Here is a 17785-nt window from a genome sequence, read left to right as displayed (position 1 = left end):
CCAATCTACTATCCCCCAAGGAACATTTTTTTTAAATTCTAAGAGATTTATAAATAAAATAATAAAATGGACTCCATATGGTAGAGGCATTGTATAGTAATAAGGTTGGGTGATTAGCAAGTTGGTTGTTTCATTAAACCACATTACTAGGCTGAGTGGGATTGATGCCTGATAATCGATTTTCCCTCTAAAGCATTGACTCAAGCCTACAATGATGGTTGTGGTGTGGGAAAAATTACAGCAGCAAAATTTGACAAAGAAAAGCAAAAAAAACATAACATGAGTGTGGGTACAAAGAGCTAGGTAGCCTAGCCACTCAATTATCAAATCTCAACAATCACTCAAGAAGATAGCAAAATGGCGATGGGAGAAGAGCTACTACAATATGCATTTTCTTAGTTTCTAATACATATTATCATGTGGAAGTGAGGGTCTTATGGATATTAGAATAAAAATTAGGCATTCCATGCCAAGAGTGGAAACTTAAATCACCCCCAGCCATAATGGTCAGTCATGAGAAAGCTAAATGGAAAAATAGACAAGGAATTAATTATATAACAAAGAGGGTAGGTTGATAATCTCTAAGAAGATCTAAACAAAATGAAGCAAGGTTTGATAAAGTCCATCACACAATTTCTTCAATAGACAACAATAATTGTTGTTGAACACGAACCATTTATGATAATTTAAAGCATTAAATCAAGAGTCGAGAGAAAAAACTATGAAAATTCAAATCATTGGTTTGTCCATTTCCTTTATTTTCCTTGCCTCCCATTTATTCGTGTGCATCCTTTGAGTTTTCTCTTTCTTCCTATTTTTTATTTTGTCCCAAAAATTTCCTTTTTCCAAAACATATCATTTTTTTTCATAGTTTCTCAATTATTTTGTTTTTGTTAATTACAATTGAAGGGGTAAATTTTTCCAATATTCCTAATTTCTAATTTTATATCATTTTTATTAATCTACATGGCAAAAAGAATATCACTTTGTTTGGCATATCCGAAATTGGGTTATGAATGATTATATGTAAATTGTTTGAGAAAATTTTTGAATATTATTTCATTGTGAAATTCTACCATAGAAGTCTTAAATTGGGCAAGATTCAGTAAATATTATAACAGATTTTTTTATAAGCAATACAAATAGTTTGACCAAATAATAAGGCAATTCTAGTTTCACAAGAGGAGTTTTTTTAGTGACATAATAAAGATCACTTAAATTTTGAAATGCAAAGTACTCTCAAAATAATTTAATGACATCTTTAATGGGGAAAAATTAAGAGACTTTCTGAAATACAAATAAATAAGAAATGAGTTGTATATTATTGGGTTGCAATTGAAGTTTATGAGAAGTGTAGATTATGTTCTTACTAGAATCAAATTCGTGTCTATCCAAAATGGATCATTCTAATTAGAGGCTCTTGAATTGAGATTTTTAGCCCTTGATGGTTTCCATATTATAATATAGGTTAATGAAATATCTAAATGAATGATTAAGACCAATGATTTCTTGTTTATGTGGGCTACATGTTGTCAAGCACCCTACTTTTTGGTAAGAAGGTGAAGGCCTTGGAATGTATTGTGAAAATTGGACTTTTTTATTGTCATTTTGGATGTAGGCTATGAAAAAATGATTCTTCAGTTGTTATGATGTCTCTTATGGGAGTACAAGAACCATCATCTAGACAATGTGACAACATGCATTAAAATTGTCATGTGAGGATCACACGATGGAAAGTGAGTTGATAGCAATGGGCATACAAGTTTCAAGATCTTCCCAAAAGAGTAGAAACCAAATGAGGAATGACCAAGTTTCAAGATCTATGCCACTGTTATCTTGGATAAATCGGACTATATTTCCAAGATGTATGACCTTCTCTCAGACCCTGACAGCTATAGGGTTGTTCATCGCAACCCATGCAGCAAAATCTTGAAGAAGGTCAAATTGGCCATCGCCAACTCCTCGTTTGACGATGCCACCAAGAGGCGTCTCTTGCCCTCCAAAGAGCTTACTCCTCGTATCTATGGCATCCCTAAGATCCATAAAGCCAATATTCCTTTAAGGCCCATTGTGGATACTATGGGATCCCCTACCTACAAGCTTGCCTCCTTCTTAGCTAAGCTCTTATCCCCTCATGTCGCTAATGTTGACTCATTTGTCAAGGACTCGCAACACTTTGTTGATTTTATCCGTGATGCCTCGTGTGATGATAGGGATATCTTGGTCAGCTTTGATGTTGTTTCCCTCTTCACCAAAGTCCCCATCACCGATGCTATTGACATCATCAAGCGCAAGGTCAATTCTGAGGTTGCCTCCTTAGTAGAGTTATGTCTTCGATCCACTTTCTTCTCTTTCCAAAGGGTTATCTACGAGCAAGTGGATGGTGTAGCCATGGGCTCACCCCTCTCTCCACTTGTCGCCAACCTCTATATGGAACATTTCGAAGACATTGCTCTACGTTCTTCCCCTCTCAAACCTAAATGGTGGAAACGTTATGTTGATGACACCAACGTCTGTTGGCCCCATGGCCTTGAAAAGCTTGAAGAGTTTCATGCGCATCTCAACAATGTGGCTTCTTGCATTTCTTTCACCAAAGAGGTTGAATCTGCCAAGTGCTTACCTTTTCTTGACATCTTGATTATCAGGAAACCTGATGGTTCCTTAGGTCGCAAGGTTTTCCGCAAAGCCACTCATACCGACCACTATCTTCATGCTGCTTTGCATCACCACCCTAGCCAAAAAGTGGGCATTATCAAAACTCTTGCCTTGAGAGCCTTCCGTATTTGCGATGTGGACAACTTAGACCTTGAGCTTTCCCACCTTCGCCAAGTCTTCCTATGGAATGGCTACTTGCACAAACAAATCTCTCGGGCTTTCAAGCTCGCTAGGTCTTTCTCGCGTGCCTCCTCGCTCCCTTCCTCTTCTCCCCCAGACCCCTCTTCTTTTGTCTCTCTTCCTTTCGTTGCCGGCATCTCTCACAAGATCGCCAAAATTCTTACCAAGCATGGTGTGCGGGTGGCTTTCAGACCCTTGACCACCTTAAAAAATTGCATCCCCTCGCTTAAAGACCCCAGGGATGTCTTCTTGGAATCGGGCATCTATAAGATCCAGTGCTCATGTGGCACTCCTTATATAGGTGAAACTGGTCGCTCTATCCACACGAGGATCAAAGAACATGCTGCTGACATTAGGCATGAACGAGTGGCCAAATCAGCCTTGGCAGAACACTCCGTCGCCACTAAGCATCATGTCTCCCTAGAAAACGCTCATGTTGTGTGCAGGGAAGACAACTTCTTCAAGAGGAAACTCAAAGAGGCTGTTGAAATCTTCAACAACCCTTCCAACCTCAATCACGATGACGGCTGGAACCTGAACACCTCTTGGCATCCTCTTTTGTCTTCCCTCCCTCCTCTTTCGCCTCGCGTTCTTCCCTCCTAGCTCGGGTTTCTTCCCTCCCCTTTTTCTTCCACTTTTCTCTTTCTTGGCTCTCTGTTGTACCCCTCTGTCTCTCCCCCTTCCCCCTCGCTTTCCAGCTCTGGGTGGATGCCTGTCCTCGTCTCCTCCACTCTCGCTCTCTCTCCCCCTCTTTCTCCCTCTCCCTCCCTCTTCGTCACCCTCGGTCTTGTTTCTCTCCTCGGGGTCCCCAACCTTTTTTCTTCTCTTTGTTGGTTGCCTTAGTTTTTTGCGGTCTGCACTTATTTTTACAGTTATTTATGTGTGTATTCCTTTCAGTTTATTTTTTAGTTTTTGGATTCTTTTTACTTTCCATTTTTCTTTTTCTTTTTAATCTCTCTTTTTTTTCTTTTTTCTTTTTTTTTTCTTTATTTTTTTTTTTCTATTTTTATTATTTTTTATTTTTATTTTATTGTATTTTTATAAAATTTCTCTTGTCTTATTTCTCTTTTCCAATTTTTATTTTTCTTTTTGGTCACTTCGCTGTTTTCTTTCCGTGTTATCTTTTTATTAGTTATTAATTTATTTTGGGTTGACTTCTATTTTTCTGATTTTATCTGATTAGTTTTTGTTTTTTTACATTTATTTATTTTTATTTTACTTTCGTTTTGCTTATTTTTGGTTTTTATATTTATATTTTTATATATTTGGGGATATTATTTTTGTTTTTCTGACTTTTTACACTTATTTATTTATTTTTCTTGTTATTCGCATTCCATTTATTTATTTATTTTTATTTTTTGTTTGTTTTATTTTTATTTTTTATTTTTATTTAAACTCTTTTGTTTTTATTGCCTCGCACCATTTTCTTTTTCTTTTTATCATTCTTATTTTTTGTTTCTCTTGTTCGTTTTATTTTTTAGTTTTTTTAGTTTCTTGCGTTCGTGTTCTATCGCTTCTGGTATTTTTGGCTTATATATATATATATATATTCTTATTGATATTTACATTCATATAGACATATATTCGTATATATATCTATACGAATTTATTCACATTGATTTATTCATTCATTTAGATTTTCTTTCATATTTATATATATTTATACATATATTCTCATAGATATATATATTCATATAGATGTTCATTTATCCCCTTAGATATATATGTAATTTTTTGTTTTTTGTTTCTTGGTTTTTGCCTGATTACTGGCTTAGGTATTTATTTTTTGTTATTTATTACTTTAATTTATTGATTTTTTGTTCTTGTTTTCTGTTTTGGAATTTTTGATTTTATATATATATATATACTTATTCTCGTTTTTATACTTTTTTATTTTATTCTTGTTTTCCTTATCATTTTCATTTCTTATCCTTTCTTCCTCGCATTTTCTTCTTTTGACTTCTCTCCCTCTCCGTCCTCCGTGCCTCCTCAGTCTCTGTGCCCCTTCCCTCCTCTCCATCCTCTTTTTATCCCCTCTCTTAGATCTGCACTCCATTTTTTGCTCTCAGTGACTCAGTGGCATCTTGATGATGGATCATACAGTATGATCCGAAACGTTGATGAAAAAACTCTCACACAATCTTCCCCAGAAATTAATTCAATAATATTATTATTTAAGTTAATAAATATTTTATCAATTAAGTTTCGTAAATAAATTTGAAAGTGGAAAAAAAATTAATTTATTAAAATTTCATGACCACATGATAAGTGCATGAGATTTAAAATTAATAAATTAATTTAAAAAGGAGTCAAATGAATATTAAATAAATTAATGTGTATTATTTTAATACTTACTCACCTAGGAGTATGCAAACTCTTGTGAGTTGTCATGTTAACAACATAGGAGTTTACACTCGAATTATGCACATGTTGCCTACACTTAGAAGTTAGCACATTATTTAAGCACATGGACTCTACAACATTCTAGACACCTCATCATGTTTATCTTCTTATCGTGGAAGATATGTGCTTAGTTGTCATGCTTATCTCCTAGTTCTTTCTAGACACATTCTAGATGCATCTTAGAGGCCTTTATATACAGGATCTCCTAGTGTGTATGGACAAGCTCATATGCTTCTACATGCTTTTAAATGCTTTGGATAATAGTGAGCATTCATATTGATGATACTCTTTGGCCTACTGTGTGATTGTGCCACGAATTTTGGAGAAGGAAGGAAATTTTGGAAAGGAGGAGATTCTGAGAGGAGGAATTTTCTCTACAATTTTTTGGGGCATAGCGATTAGCATCAGTGTCCAAGTAGATGCTTGAGATTTTTGCATATCTTGATATGCTCTTTCTCTTTCTTGTCTTCATTGTGCCTGCTAGTGTTTGTCTAAATAATTCTCTGTGGAGAGATCTTCAATCTTGTAATTTGGAATTTGGGCATGCATGTTGTTTCATCTAGTTATGGGAATTAAAAAATATCATTATAATCCTTCCCTTAGTAGAATCAAGATTTGGAAATTACATTGAGTTTGGGTTTGAATTAAAATAGAATTGAGAATTGAATTTTGTTGAGGTTTGATAGAAAAAAGTAAATTATGGAGTAAGAAATTGGAATAGTTGATAGTAATTCGTCTATCAGACGATAACTGCAAATTTCATATATATATAATTTTAAACATGTATGGGGGGAGTATTGGTTGTCTATTTAACAATAATCTTTTCTTTAAAAAATATATACATATATTTATAACTGTGGGAGGCCGTCGCTATTGAAAGTTTTTAATTAAAAATTTAAAATTTAAAATATATATATAATATGTTTTGGGAGGGGGGGTTTTATCCCACCTCATCCTCACTCACTTGTAACCACTGGTGGTCGCGTACCCGCTATCACAAGTACTGTGACTGCCATCGCAGGCCCTGCGACAGAGGGCAGGCCACATAGTTGGCTTATTTATATATGCACAGCTATTAATGGCGACAGTTTAAATCATCCTCTAGCAATATTAAATCACTTAAAAACTTTAAAATGCCCTTCCTATTAATATATGGTAAAGTTTTAATAATAGGTTTTAATTAATGATGTATATATATTTATTAATATTAATATATGTTAAATATTATATGTTATTTAATATATATTAATGTTATTATTATTATATTAACAATTTTAAAAATAAATTATTAATTAATAATAATTTGTTAATTAATATTAAAAGAAAAGAGATATTAATATTTATAATGATGAATTTGGTCATAGATTTATTAGTACGATTAGTTATATAATTGTTAATTAATCTTAATTGAATATAATTTTAATTAAGATTAATTAGTTAATGGAATTATATATCTATTGAATTATTAATGAAATTAGTTTTTATGAAATTGACGGTTATTTCATTTATAATCAATAAAGATTATTTTAGATAAAAGATTATCCTTAGAGTATTTTAAGGAAATGGTAAATTATTTATTTGAAAGTTGCTATGCATTGTTCTAATGATTTGAATAATGGGAGATGCTCTTGGATTTAAGGGAGTTTCATTTAATTATTAGTAACATTGATTTTAGTAGAATAATGTGAATGATTTTATTAAAATTCAATGGGAATTAGTTCAATGATTTAAACAAGTAAATAATTATTCTTCTGATTATTTTAGGAAATTTCTTTAAAATAATGGAGGGACAATTCTATGTTTTATTCGAAAAGATAAATGAGTTGACTTGGAGATTAAATGAAGAATCTTATACTCTTGAAATATACTTGAAATGAAAACTAAAACCCCATACTTGGCATAACTATGTGATCTCAAAAGCAAACTAAAACATTTATTTGCATCTTGATTATTTCAAGAAATTGAATGGGGTGATTTTGTATTCTATTTGAAGAAAAGAATGGGTTAAACTATATGGAGTAAGATTTACCCCTTTAAATTTGAAAACTCACACTAAAATGAAAATTGGAACTTTACTATAAATTGACATTGTGTATTTAAGACTAAACCCAAACATGAAACTTACATTGTTGTATGTATATTGTTTGTGTTTTGGAGTTTTGGGGTTGACTAGGTTGTTGACCAATTATAGGATGTCTACTAGAGGCTTGAGAGTTATGTGAATGTGGTATCATTTTGATTTGTACTCAATCTTGGTTGCCCAACCATGGTAATGTGGTGGTATGTTCTATAAGATGCTTGTATTTACTATTTGTTGATGCTTCCAGTCTTCTTGTGTGAAGTTGAGATGTATGTATATGAGATACTTGACTTGACCATTTTGAGTCTCGATCAGTTATACTTGGGTTCCTTTCCAATCACCTCGATGGGACTGAAGTGTTTATTTTTTATCTTGATGAGGTCATGTTGTGACATGCTTGACTTGACCATTTTGGAGTCTTTGATCAGTATTACTTTGAGATACTTTCCAGTTGCTCATTGAGAACTGAGGGGTATTGTGATTTATTATGGGATACTTTCTGATTGCTTGTTGAGAATCGATGGGTATTGTGATTTATTGTGGTTGCTCGTTGAGAACCGTTGGATATTTGTGAATTATCATTGATGCCTTTAGCTACTCATGGAGAACTGATGTGATTATTGTGGATTATCTTTTGGTGCTTTCCAGTCACTTGTATAGGGCTGAGGTGATCATGTGATTTGTGATTTTATGAGCTTAGGGTAGGTTATCTATATGTAGTGTTGGGAAGTGGCTTGCAATGGGGGTCGGGGCCCTAAGTGGCTATCAGGTTAACTCATTGTAGGTTGTTTTAATAAGTGAAAACATTACACCAAATGGAGATTAAAATGAATCTAAAAAGAGTTAATTGTATGTTCTCACCCATGCCTTGAGTGCTAGTACAGACTAGGATGGGAGTAGAGAGAACGCTTCGTTGTGACCTTGCATTCCATAGTATGCCTTGTCAGTATAAGAGGATACTAGTGGCCACATAGGGATCACTAGGGGACTGGGGTCTATTGAGAAACTACCAGGGTAATCTAGTGTGATTCATGCAATGACACTTTCCTACTTACATAGTAGATTTCCTACGTGTCTTTGTGTGCCTATGGGTTTAGATGTCAATCCGTGTGTTGAAACCTTTGAGTTAGCTTACTTATAGGATTCTTGAACTTAAAGAGTATTTGTGTTATGTGATTTGACATCTTGTTTGGGACTTGAGATTATCTCCTCAGTGCAGTAGGAGTGGGCCATTTAGGTTCCACGTGGTCAGGTGGTAGTGCTTTTTCACTCTTACCATTTGAGATTTGTATGTAGTCACCATGGCTGGAGCATTCTTTGTTGCCATTTACCTTCATTATGTTCTTGGATCTTATGATGGATGATATTTACTAACATGTTTCTTTATATTGATGATTAGCATGTAACTAAGGATGTTATCTACTTTGTAGGATCATCTTATGCTTTATTATTGCATGTCAGATTTCTTTATGCATATGGTGTAGCATGTTTTAGGAGTAACATCCCTATTACTATAGTACCAATGATCTCTTCAGTGGCTTGGGATGTTATGCACGAGGGATGGCTAGAGCCCATGATGGTCTAATGATACTATTGATGGTTGGGAGGATCTACGCACTTAGTTAGTTGTGTTTTATGATGGATGGTTATCTTTTATGATGGTTTTTATATCTTTATTGATGGATGGATGTATCATGAATATTAATAGTTTCATTTACTTTATTGCACTTGTATCATGGTTGAAGAGGATGATGTATCTTTAATTTTACATATGTTTAATCTTTTAAGCCTTTCATACCCTATGACATGTACAGTGGATGATTGAGCATTCTAAATTTAATTGCCAAGAGGCATTCAAAACAAATGTATATTATTTTAGGGACAATGGAATTTTCATTATTCTTTCATGTGGATGTGGTAGTTGTTAGACTTACTATTAATTAGATTAAATGTGACTCAATGTCTTGGGATCCTTAAGGAATGTAACTTATTATGTATGCTTATGTATGTTTTTAGTTGTATGTATGTTATTGCTTCCACTACTATGTGTTTGATATGAATGGTTTATCTTTCATGATTTTTTTTTTTTAAATGTTTGGCAAACTTAGTAAAACTTTAAGTTAATTCTCTTGGATCCCTTGGTGGGGTGTTACATAAAAAATGGTTTATCTCACATGAAATTGTATCTTTGACACATAGAAATGAATGTGATTAGGGGTATACAAGTGTTGGTAACCTTGATACAAGTATTATCCATAATATTTTTAGTGAAAAGATGTTTGAAATGAGTAAATATATTATACCAGGGTACCACTAGAATTCTAATTTTTTTATCAATAGTTATATACCTTTACAATGTTATGAGGATAAAGATGAACCAATTGAAACCAATTCTAAAATCCCACTTCATGGAAATCTTTTCATTAGTGAAAATGTTAATTTAACTAGTGGCACTTCTAGTGAATCAAATCTCTTAGAGTTGTCTTTCAGGAGTAATGAAGACTCCTACAAATCATCTATAGATTTATCACTAATTTCTTATGGTATGACAGTTATTTTCTTATTGGTTGCTGAGTTTTTCCTCGTCCATTTTTTTGTTATTATTAGTTTCCTTGCTTGGTTTCACATTGCATTTTAAGATTTGGCTTGGTCTATAGGAGTTGTTGAATTTCATGGTCATTTGTGGGGAGATGTGTAATACCCTACTTGGAGATCCTTGGAACAAGGATAAATAAAAACCAAGATATTTTTTTTATAAAACAAGTATGGATGCACATGAAAACTTCATGCAAGGATCATGAAGATTGCAATGGAAGGCTAAACAAACATCCAAACACCAACAGATCTCCAAATGCCACTATTGAACAAAAATGGAAAACTATGGAAGTCACAAAATGCATTTGAATCTAAAACATCCTGAATTTGAAAGGTCAAACATTAAGGTTTGAGAACTCCATAAATGGCATCCTTATCACCTCTTGAAACCTTTTAGTCAAATCAAAAAGTGCTTGTTGGTTGCTCAAGTAGGTTTTCTCACAGACCTAAGCGATAATTCCATATAACCTAGGCAATACTTTACCAATACCGTATGACATTTCTTCAATGGTCATGTGATACTTTCAAGGTCTAGGCAATAAAGTTTCTATGTCTGTGTTATACTCTTCTAGTATCATACAAAATTTCTCCAATGGGTGTGCAATACTTTCAAGTATCACATGATAGAATTTCCTTGGACGTGCATGAATCCAAAGAAAGTTTGTAATTAGAGTCTAAGCTTTTCATTTGGGATAAAAAATTGTTTATCTTCACACTCACATGAAATTGTATCTTTAACACATAGAAACAAATATTATTAGGGGTCTACAAGTGTTGGTAACCTTGATACAAGTATTATCCATAATATTTTCAGTGAAAAGGTGTTTGAAATGAGTGAGGATATGATACTAGGGAACTACCAGAATTCAAATTTGTATATCAATAGTTATATACCTTTACAATATCATGAGGATAAAGATGAACCAATTGAAACCATTTTTGGAATACCACTTCATGGCAATCTTTTCATTAGTAAAGATGTTAATTTAATTGGTAGCACTTGAATCAAATCTTTTAGAGTTGTCTTTGAGTAGTAATGAAGACTCCTACAACTCATCTATAGATTTATCACTAAGTTCTTATGTTATGATAGTTGTTTGCTTATTGGTTGGTGATTTTTTCCTCATCCATTTTTTTTTTATTAGTAGTTTCCTTGCTTCGTCTCACATTGCATTTTCAGATTTGGCTTGGTCTATAGGAGTTATTGAATTTCATGGGCATTTGTGGGGAAATGACCATGTGTTAGATAATGCACATGAGATTTATTTCTTTCATATACTTGAGAATAATAACACCTTCAGCATCATACTTAATTCTAGCATATCATATAGTAGTGACATTGGTGGCCTATTGGGTTGACTCTTGTGCATATTGGAGGTGTGCTTGAGATCTATTAGGTAGATCATTCATTCATATGATTGTTACAGGAAGATGGTAAGATGATAAACATATAATTCTAGTGCCAAGATTGGATCAATAGATTGATTTATGATCCAAGAGTTGATAGGATGAGTACTTTGCCTTTTGTGGGTTATGACGAGTTGTTTTACTATTTGAGGCTTGGTGCAGTTATGTTCAAAGTAATACAGTAAGTAGATGTAGCAATGTTTCTAAGGTTGACTTGGGATCCAAGGATCTTACTAATGGATGATATGCATCCTTATTTTTGATTTGACAATATGGCATTATTTTTAACTTCAAATAATGTATTACACCCTTTAGAAAAGAAATGTAGCAGTCCTATGACCTCTTGTACAAACTAGATGGTATGTTGTAATGATGCCTTTTTGGGACATTAGGAAATTGTAACCCAAATTAATAAAATATTAAAAGTAAATTAATTGGGAGCTGAACGCAATTTTTTTTTAAATCACTTTACTATTAAAATGGAAAAATATGATAAAAGATAGCAAAGGGGAAGTTGAAGTGTCACTACATGGGCATTAAAAGAAGACTTGGTTCATTTCAGCATGCATCGATATTGGTTTAGATTTTAGTTTTCTCTTAGGGAACCTTGGGAATCTTTCAACTTTTACTTATAGAACCTAAGAATGGAAGCATTTAGGCTTCTTGGTGGATCTAACACAAACTCAGTTCATCATTTTCAGTGAATTTATAGTGAAATTCACTTATGGAGTTATAAGTTCTTTTCTAGTAGTTTCTGATTTGGTTGTTATTATTGTATATTAGATTGGATTATGTGATTGTTATTGTATTATTTATTATTATAATACAATAAAATTATTAAGGTTTTTTATTTTAGTACATATCAGTTTTACTAGTCGATAATAGAAAATTTAATGCATGCAAATATGGTTTAAAGTTTGTGTTTAATATGAGAAAAATTGGGGAGATCAATATCTAGTTGGGAATAATTCATATGTCAAAATGATAATGGGTAAAGAGGCAATGAAACCAATAAGACCCTAACATTTGGAGACGGTAAAAATAATGTAAATTATAATCAACCCATCCTAGGACCTCAACAAGCTCACAGAAAAAAGTAGCATTCACATAAATCCCAACATAACCCTAGCAAAAGAGAAAAAAAACTAGTCATGTAATGAAGTCAGTGCAACTTTCATAGTTTGGGAAACCACCAACCATCACTTTTAATAGAATAAGTATATGATATATTCTAAACATAAACCAACATTTTAAATTCAAGGCAATGCTAACAATACTTACTTCCTGAGACACGAGATCCCAAAGATCAAACCTCAAAAGAGTGATAATATGAATGAGATACCATAGAAAAATCTTGATTCATAAAACCAACTTCATAATACTTCTTCCAACCTCATAGTAGTACTTGATATTGATTTTATATTTTCTTGAATGTATTTGCAGAGGTCACAAGGTGTACTCTTCACATACTCAAAATTCATGTCACTGTGATGAGAATTGTTAGTGCACCAATTACTTTGAACAACTAAATATAACTTTAGGCATCTAAAAATGTCCACAATAACCCACAACATAAGTCAATGTGAACTTGTAAAACTATAATCGAGATCTTGTAGGAAAGGATCAAAACAAAATTCAATTTCATAAATAGAACAATGACTACTTTTAACAACAATCATGTTCCAACAAGAAAAACTAATTGCAAAGCATCAACTCTTAGCATCCAAATTTGTTACCAAGAACCTAAAGCATGACTCCAATATCAATATTGTGATGTCTCAAATGTTAGAAAAAATATACTATTTAAATAAGTAGGCAAGGAAAGGAGCATACCTTGTCTTTGTAAATAAATGGCATTTTACATAGTTAAGAATTGATCTAGTGATAGATGTAGTTGGCATTCACCAAGGCATCTATTCACCATGTAGACACCATAGCTCTGATACTATGTAAATTTTAGATGATCACTTGTAGATATTATTATCGAGAGTTGCATGACAAACTAATGACTTGATGATATGTTTAGTAACAATCATATTGTGCACTACATCAAATTCATATCCAATGCCATCAACATAAATGCATTCATTTATTATATGCCATCATATACATAATAATAACATAATTGTCATGCATTCATACATCATGGATATTCACATCATACATAGATACATCCATGCTAATTTAATTGCATAATTGTGTAATAATATCATCCTCATAACAATATCATAGCATTAACTTTCATGATGATTATATTACCCTCTTAAAATGGACACACTTTCCTATTAATACCATTTAGAAACCTTTTCATAATTCCTTTCTCAAAAAATGGATGTACTTGTGCTTGATGTCATTTTCCTCTATCTTCTTCCACTTTCTATCCTTTTCCTTTTGGTGACTACCTCTTCTTTTTGTGGCACTCTAGACTTGATCTTTGGGAGTAGGTTGACTTAGTTTGACCTATTCTAGACTAGGTCAGCCCCAATTTGACCTAGTTTTGAGTGATTTTGGGGCTTGAGGTGAAAGGACTCAAGGGTTAAATTAGTTTTGTTGTGATCTCTAGTCAACTTGTATTATTTTCCCATCTACAAATTCATATATAATGAGGCTTGGAGGCATCATTTTTTATGAGACAAATTAATGTCTCAAATTTGATATAGTTTTATAGTCTGATCTTTACTCTTTTAAGCCATGAGAAAAAATTTCCAAAAAAATTGTTTTAAATGTCTTAAGAAATTATACTGCATATAGCCAGAACCTATTAAACCTATGGATAGTGGTTATAGCGTACCTTGCTTATATATATATGATGAGCAAGTATTCTTTGTTGCTCAATGTCGGCCATGGGTCCAACGTCAAGGTATACCTCAGGAACCTTTACAAAATTTAAATCTATATGGTAATCAATAGAAAAACTTTAATACCAAGGTCCTCCATAATATAGTCAACTTAATTGCAACAATGATTGGCAAAATAATTTGAAACAGCCCCAATGGCCTCAGAACTCCCAACCTTCTTGGCCCAACCAACAAAATAATCAATGGTAGAACCAGCAGAACCAATGACAACCACCCCAGGGGAATTGGTAGTCCACAAACCAATGGAGAGGACCTCAACAGTGGCCTAACTAAAATCCTAGTACTCCACAACTACCACCCCAACTCCAACAACCTGCACTAATGCCACCATCTATGAATCCTAGATCTCAAAAATAGACCCAGTTACCTGCACAACATCAGCCAAATCCAAATAACCAATAGTCACAACAACCCATGTACTTTGTTGATGCTCAACAATATCCTACTTATGCTTTGAATATTGCAAACATACATTTGAGATCTGGTACAACTATACTAGCGCCTAAACTGCCTCTTATAACAAAAATATCAAATACTCTTGTAGCATCCAAACCCCCAATTTCTAAAGAGGTTGACCCAACTAATGTCACTATTTCAGCTCAAGCCCAGCTAGTGGTTGAACTTCCTTTTCCAAAAAAGCTTGTACAAAGTAAACATGTGCAAAAAGAGGAATAGTCTTTTGATATTATTGATCAGTTAAAGAACATGCATGTCTAAATACCCCTATTCCAAGCTATTAAAGATGTTCCCATCTATGGTAAAGCCATTAGAGAAGCTTGGGAGGAAGAAAAAAGACCCAACTATAGTCCATGTTGTGGGACAATTGGTTGACATTATGTTAGGAAAATTGATCACTCGTATATATTATGATCCAAGTAGTCTAGTTGATTATAAATGGTCAGTCTGTTAAAAATACTTTAATTGATCTTGGTGCCACTATAAATTTCATGACCAAGGATACTATGAAGAAGTTAAAAATAGAAGGATTAAGGGATACTCCAACAATTCTGCAACTTGCAGGCAGCTCTACTATCACTCCTGATGGGATGATAGAAGACATAGTTGTAACCCTAGACTTTCTAGAGTATCATGTTAGTTTCATGATTCTATCTCCCAAAGTTAATTTATCTGGTTACCCTGTCATCTTAGGATGACCATGGTTAGCTATAGTTGATGCAAATATAAGTTGTAGATCAGGGAATATGACCATATCTAATGTTCAAGCAACAAAGAAATTTGATTTATATCCTCCAGCCCAACCACAACCAAATTTAAGCACATCTATTTGGCCAAATCTAGGGGATGAAGAAGAAGAGTTAAACTCTATAGCATAGCTTATGATGTTACATAGACAATCTTTCCTAAAGCTATAGTAAGACGATTCAATAATTCAGAGTATCCTTACTTACACTTGTTTGGTAGAAAAAAATGTATCTGACAGTTTCGTCTTAGAGTTAACCACATATGAGGAATGTAATGAGAATTGTATTCTACTCAAAGAACTAGACATTATTCATCAACTCTTAGTGTGTGAACTAGATACAAGTCCAATCTCTAAAGCTACTATGATAGAGTCTACCACTACTTTTGATATGTCAAAAGGTCATAATCTTCATGTCAATCCTAAATTATCTTTCATACAGATGAACCAGTTAACAGAGCCACTTCAAAAAAATGAAAAGGATTTTGAATGGGACTATGGGGATATGAAAGGGTTGGGTCCTACATTATGTACTCATAGAATATTTATCAATGAAAGGTGCCTACTACTCTGTCAACCCTAGAGAAGGATTAATCCAGCCCTTAGAGAAATAGTTAAAACTGAATTGCAAAAATTGTTCAATGTTGGTTTTATTTATCCTATATCTAACAATAGATGGGTGTCACCCCTAGTCATAGTGCCTAAAAAGGGAGGAAAATGGTAGATTTGTGTAGATTGCAGAGAATTAAACAAGGCAACCAAAAAGGATCACTTTCCTTTACCATTCATAGATCAAGTTTTGGATACTCTATTTGGAAAGAAGTATTTCTCTTTTCTAGATAGGTACAATGGTTATAATCAAATTAGTATTGCTTTTGGAGACCAAGAAAAAATTGTGTTTGCATGCTCATTGGGTACTTTTGCATATTTTTTTTTTCCATTTGGCCTGTGTAATGCTCCTGCAACATTTCAATGAGTTGTCATCAACATTTTTGTTGATATATCACATGATTGCATGGAAATATATATGGATGATTTCACAACATTTGGAATCATCTTTGAAGAAGCCATGATGAATCTTGAAAAGGTTCTTAGCTAATGTAAAGAACATAATATGGCACTTAATAGTGAAAAATGTTTTATGCTCATGCAAGAAGGTGTGGTACTTGGTCATTTCATATCAACTACATGAATACAAGTGGATCTAGCTAAGATAGAGGTAATTCTAACATTGCCCATGCCTACAAAACCAAAAGATGTAAGATCTTATTTAGGTCATGCTAGCTATTATACGCGTTTCATAAAAGATTTCAGCAAAATAGCTAGTCCTTTGTACACATTGTTGACTAAGGAAGTTGAATTCATTTGGACACCTGAATGCAATGAAGCCTTCCTGTAGCTTAAGAAACTTCTCACCACAACACCAGTTTTACAAGGACCAGATTAGTCAATTCCATTTCATATTCATACAGATGGATCAAACTATGTCGTAGGAGTTGTATTAGGACAAAAGCCTGCCAATCTTGAGAATGCCTTATACTATATATGTAAAACTCTTCATGGACCCAAGTTGAATTACACAATAATAGAAAAAGAACTATTAGCTGTAGTATATGCATTGAACAAATTCAAGCATTATGTGACTAGATATCCAATTTTTGTTCATACTGATCACTCAGCTATAAGGTATTTAATGAACAAACCAGCTATCACTAGTAGATTAACAAGATGGCTCTTGTTGTTACAAGAATTTGACATTACTATCATTGATAAATTGGGAAAATCCAATATAGTTGTAGATTATTTGTCTAGATTGACCATTGATGATGAAGATCCAACTCTAATTGAAGACATATTTCCAAATGAGCACTTGTTCCATATAGTAACCCATACGCCATGGTATGTAGATATTGCAAATTATCTTGCTGCAAATAGATTGCCCCCACAATTCTCTTACAAAGAAAAGAGAAGACTAGCAGAGAAAAGTTTTCAATATTCCTGGATAGAGAACAACCTCTTCTATGTAGGACCAGACCAAGTTATGAGGAGGTGTGTCAGGGAAGTTATATGATATATTGCATGCTTGTCATGATGAACCATGTGGAGGCCATTTTGTAGGGAAAAGAATAGCACTAAAGATACTTACAATAGGATATTATTGGCCAACTCTACATAAGGATGCAATGACATATACATCTAAGTGTGACAAATGTCAAAGGATGGGCTGACCAACAAAAATTAATGAAATTCCCCTCACTCCACAAGTTTTTGTCACCCCTTTTGATAAGTGGGGAATGGACTTCATAGGCCCAATTGATCCACCATCAAATGGAAAATCTTACATCCTAGTATGTATAGATTATGTCACTAAATGGGTGGAAGTTAGAGCAATAAAAAGTGCCAAAG

At 33.4% G+C, this 17785-nt stretch overlaps 1 protein-coding gene across 1 annotated transcript; it reads left to right on the top strand.

Moving 5' to 3' along the window:
- The first annotated feature begins 1863 nt into the window (after positions 1-1863).
- Positions 1864-3438, top strand: LOC149542856 (uncharacterized). The gene has a single exon (XM_089795762.1). The coding sequence runs from the start codon at positions 1864-1866 to the stop codon at positions 3436-3438; it is 1575 nt and encodes a 524-aa protein (XP_089651888.1).
- Positions 3439-17785: the final 14347 nt, after the last annotated feature.

This window comes from Cupressus sempervirens, chromosome 8 (assembly GCF_028749045.1).
Source record: "Cupressus sempervirens isolate cs-2001-9-10 chromosome 8, ASM2874904v1, whole genome shotgun sequence".
NCBI lineage: Eukaryota > Viridiplantae > Streptophyta > Pinopsida > Cupressales > Cupressaceae > Cupressus > Cupressus sempervirens.
This window is presented reverse-complemented; position numbering and strand designations above follow the sequence as displayed.

Excerpts from the sequence above, each read along its gene's own strand:
- LOC149542856 (XM_089795762.1), top strand. The coding sequence starts at position 1,864 with ATGTATGACCTTCTCTCAGACCCTGACAGCTATAGGGTTGTTCATCGC.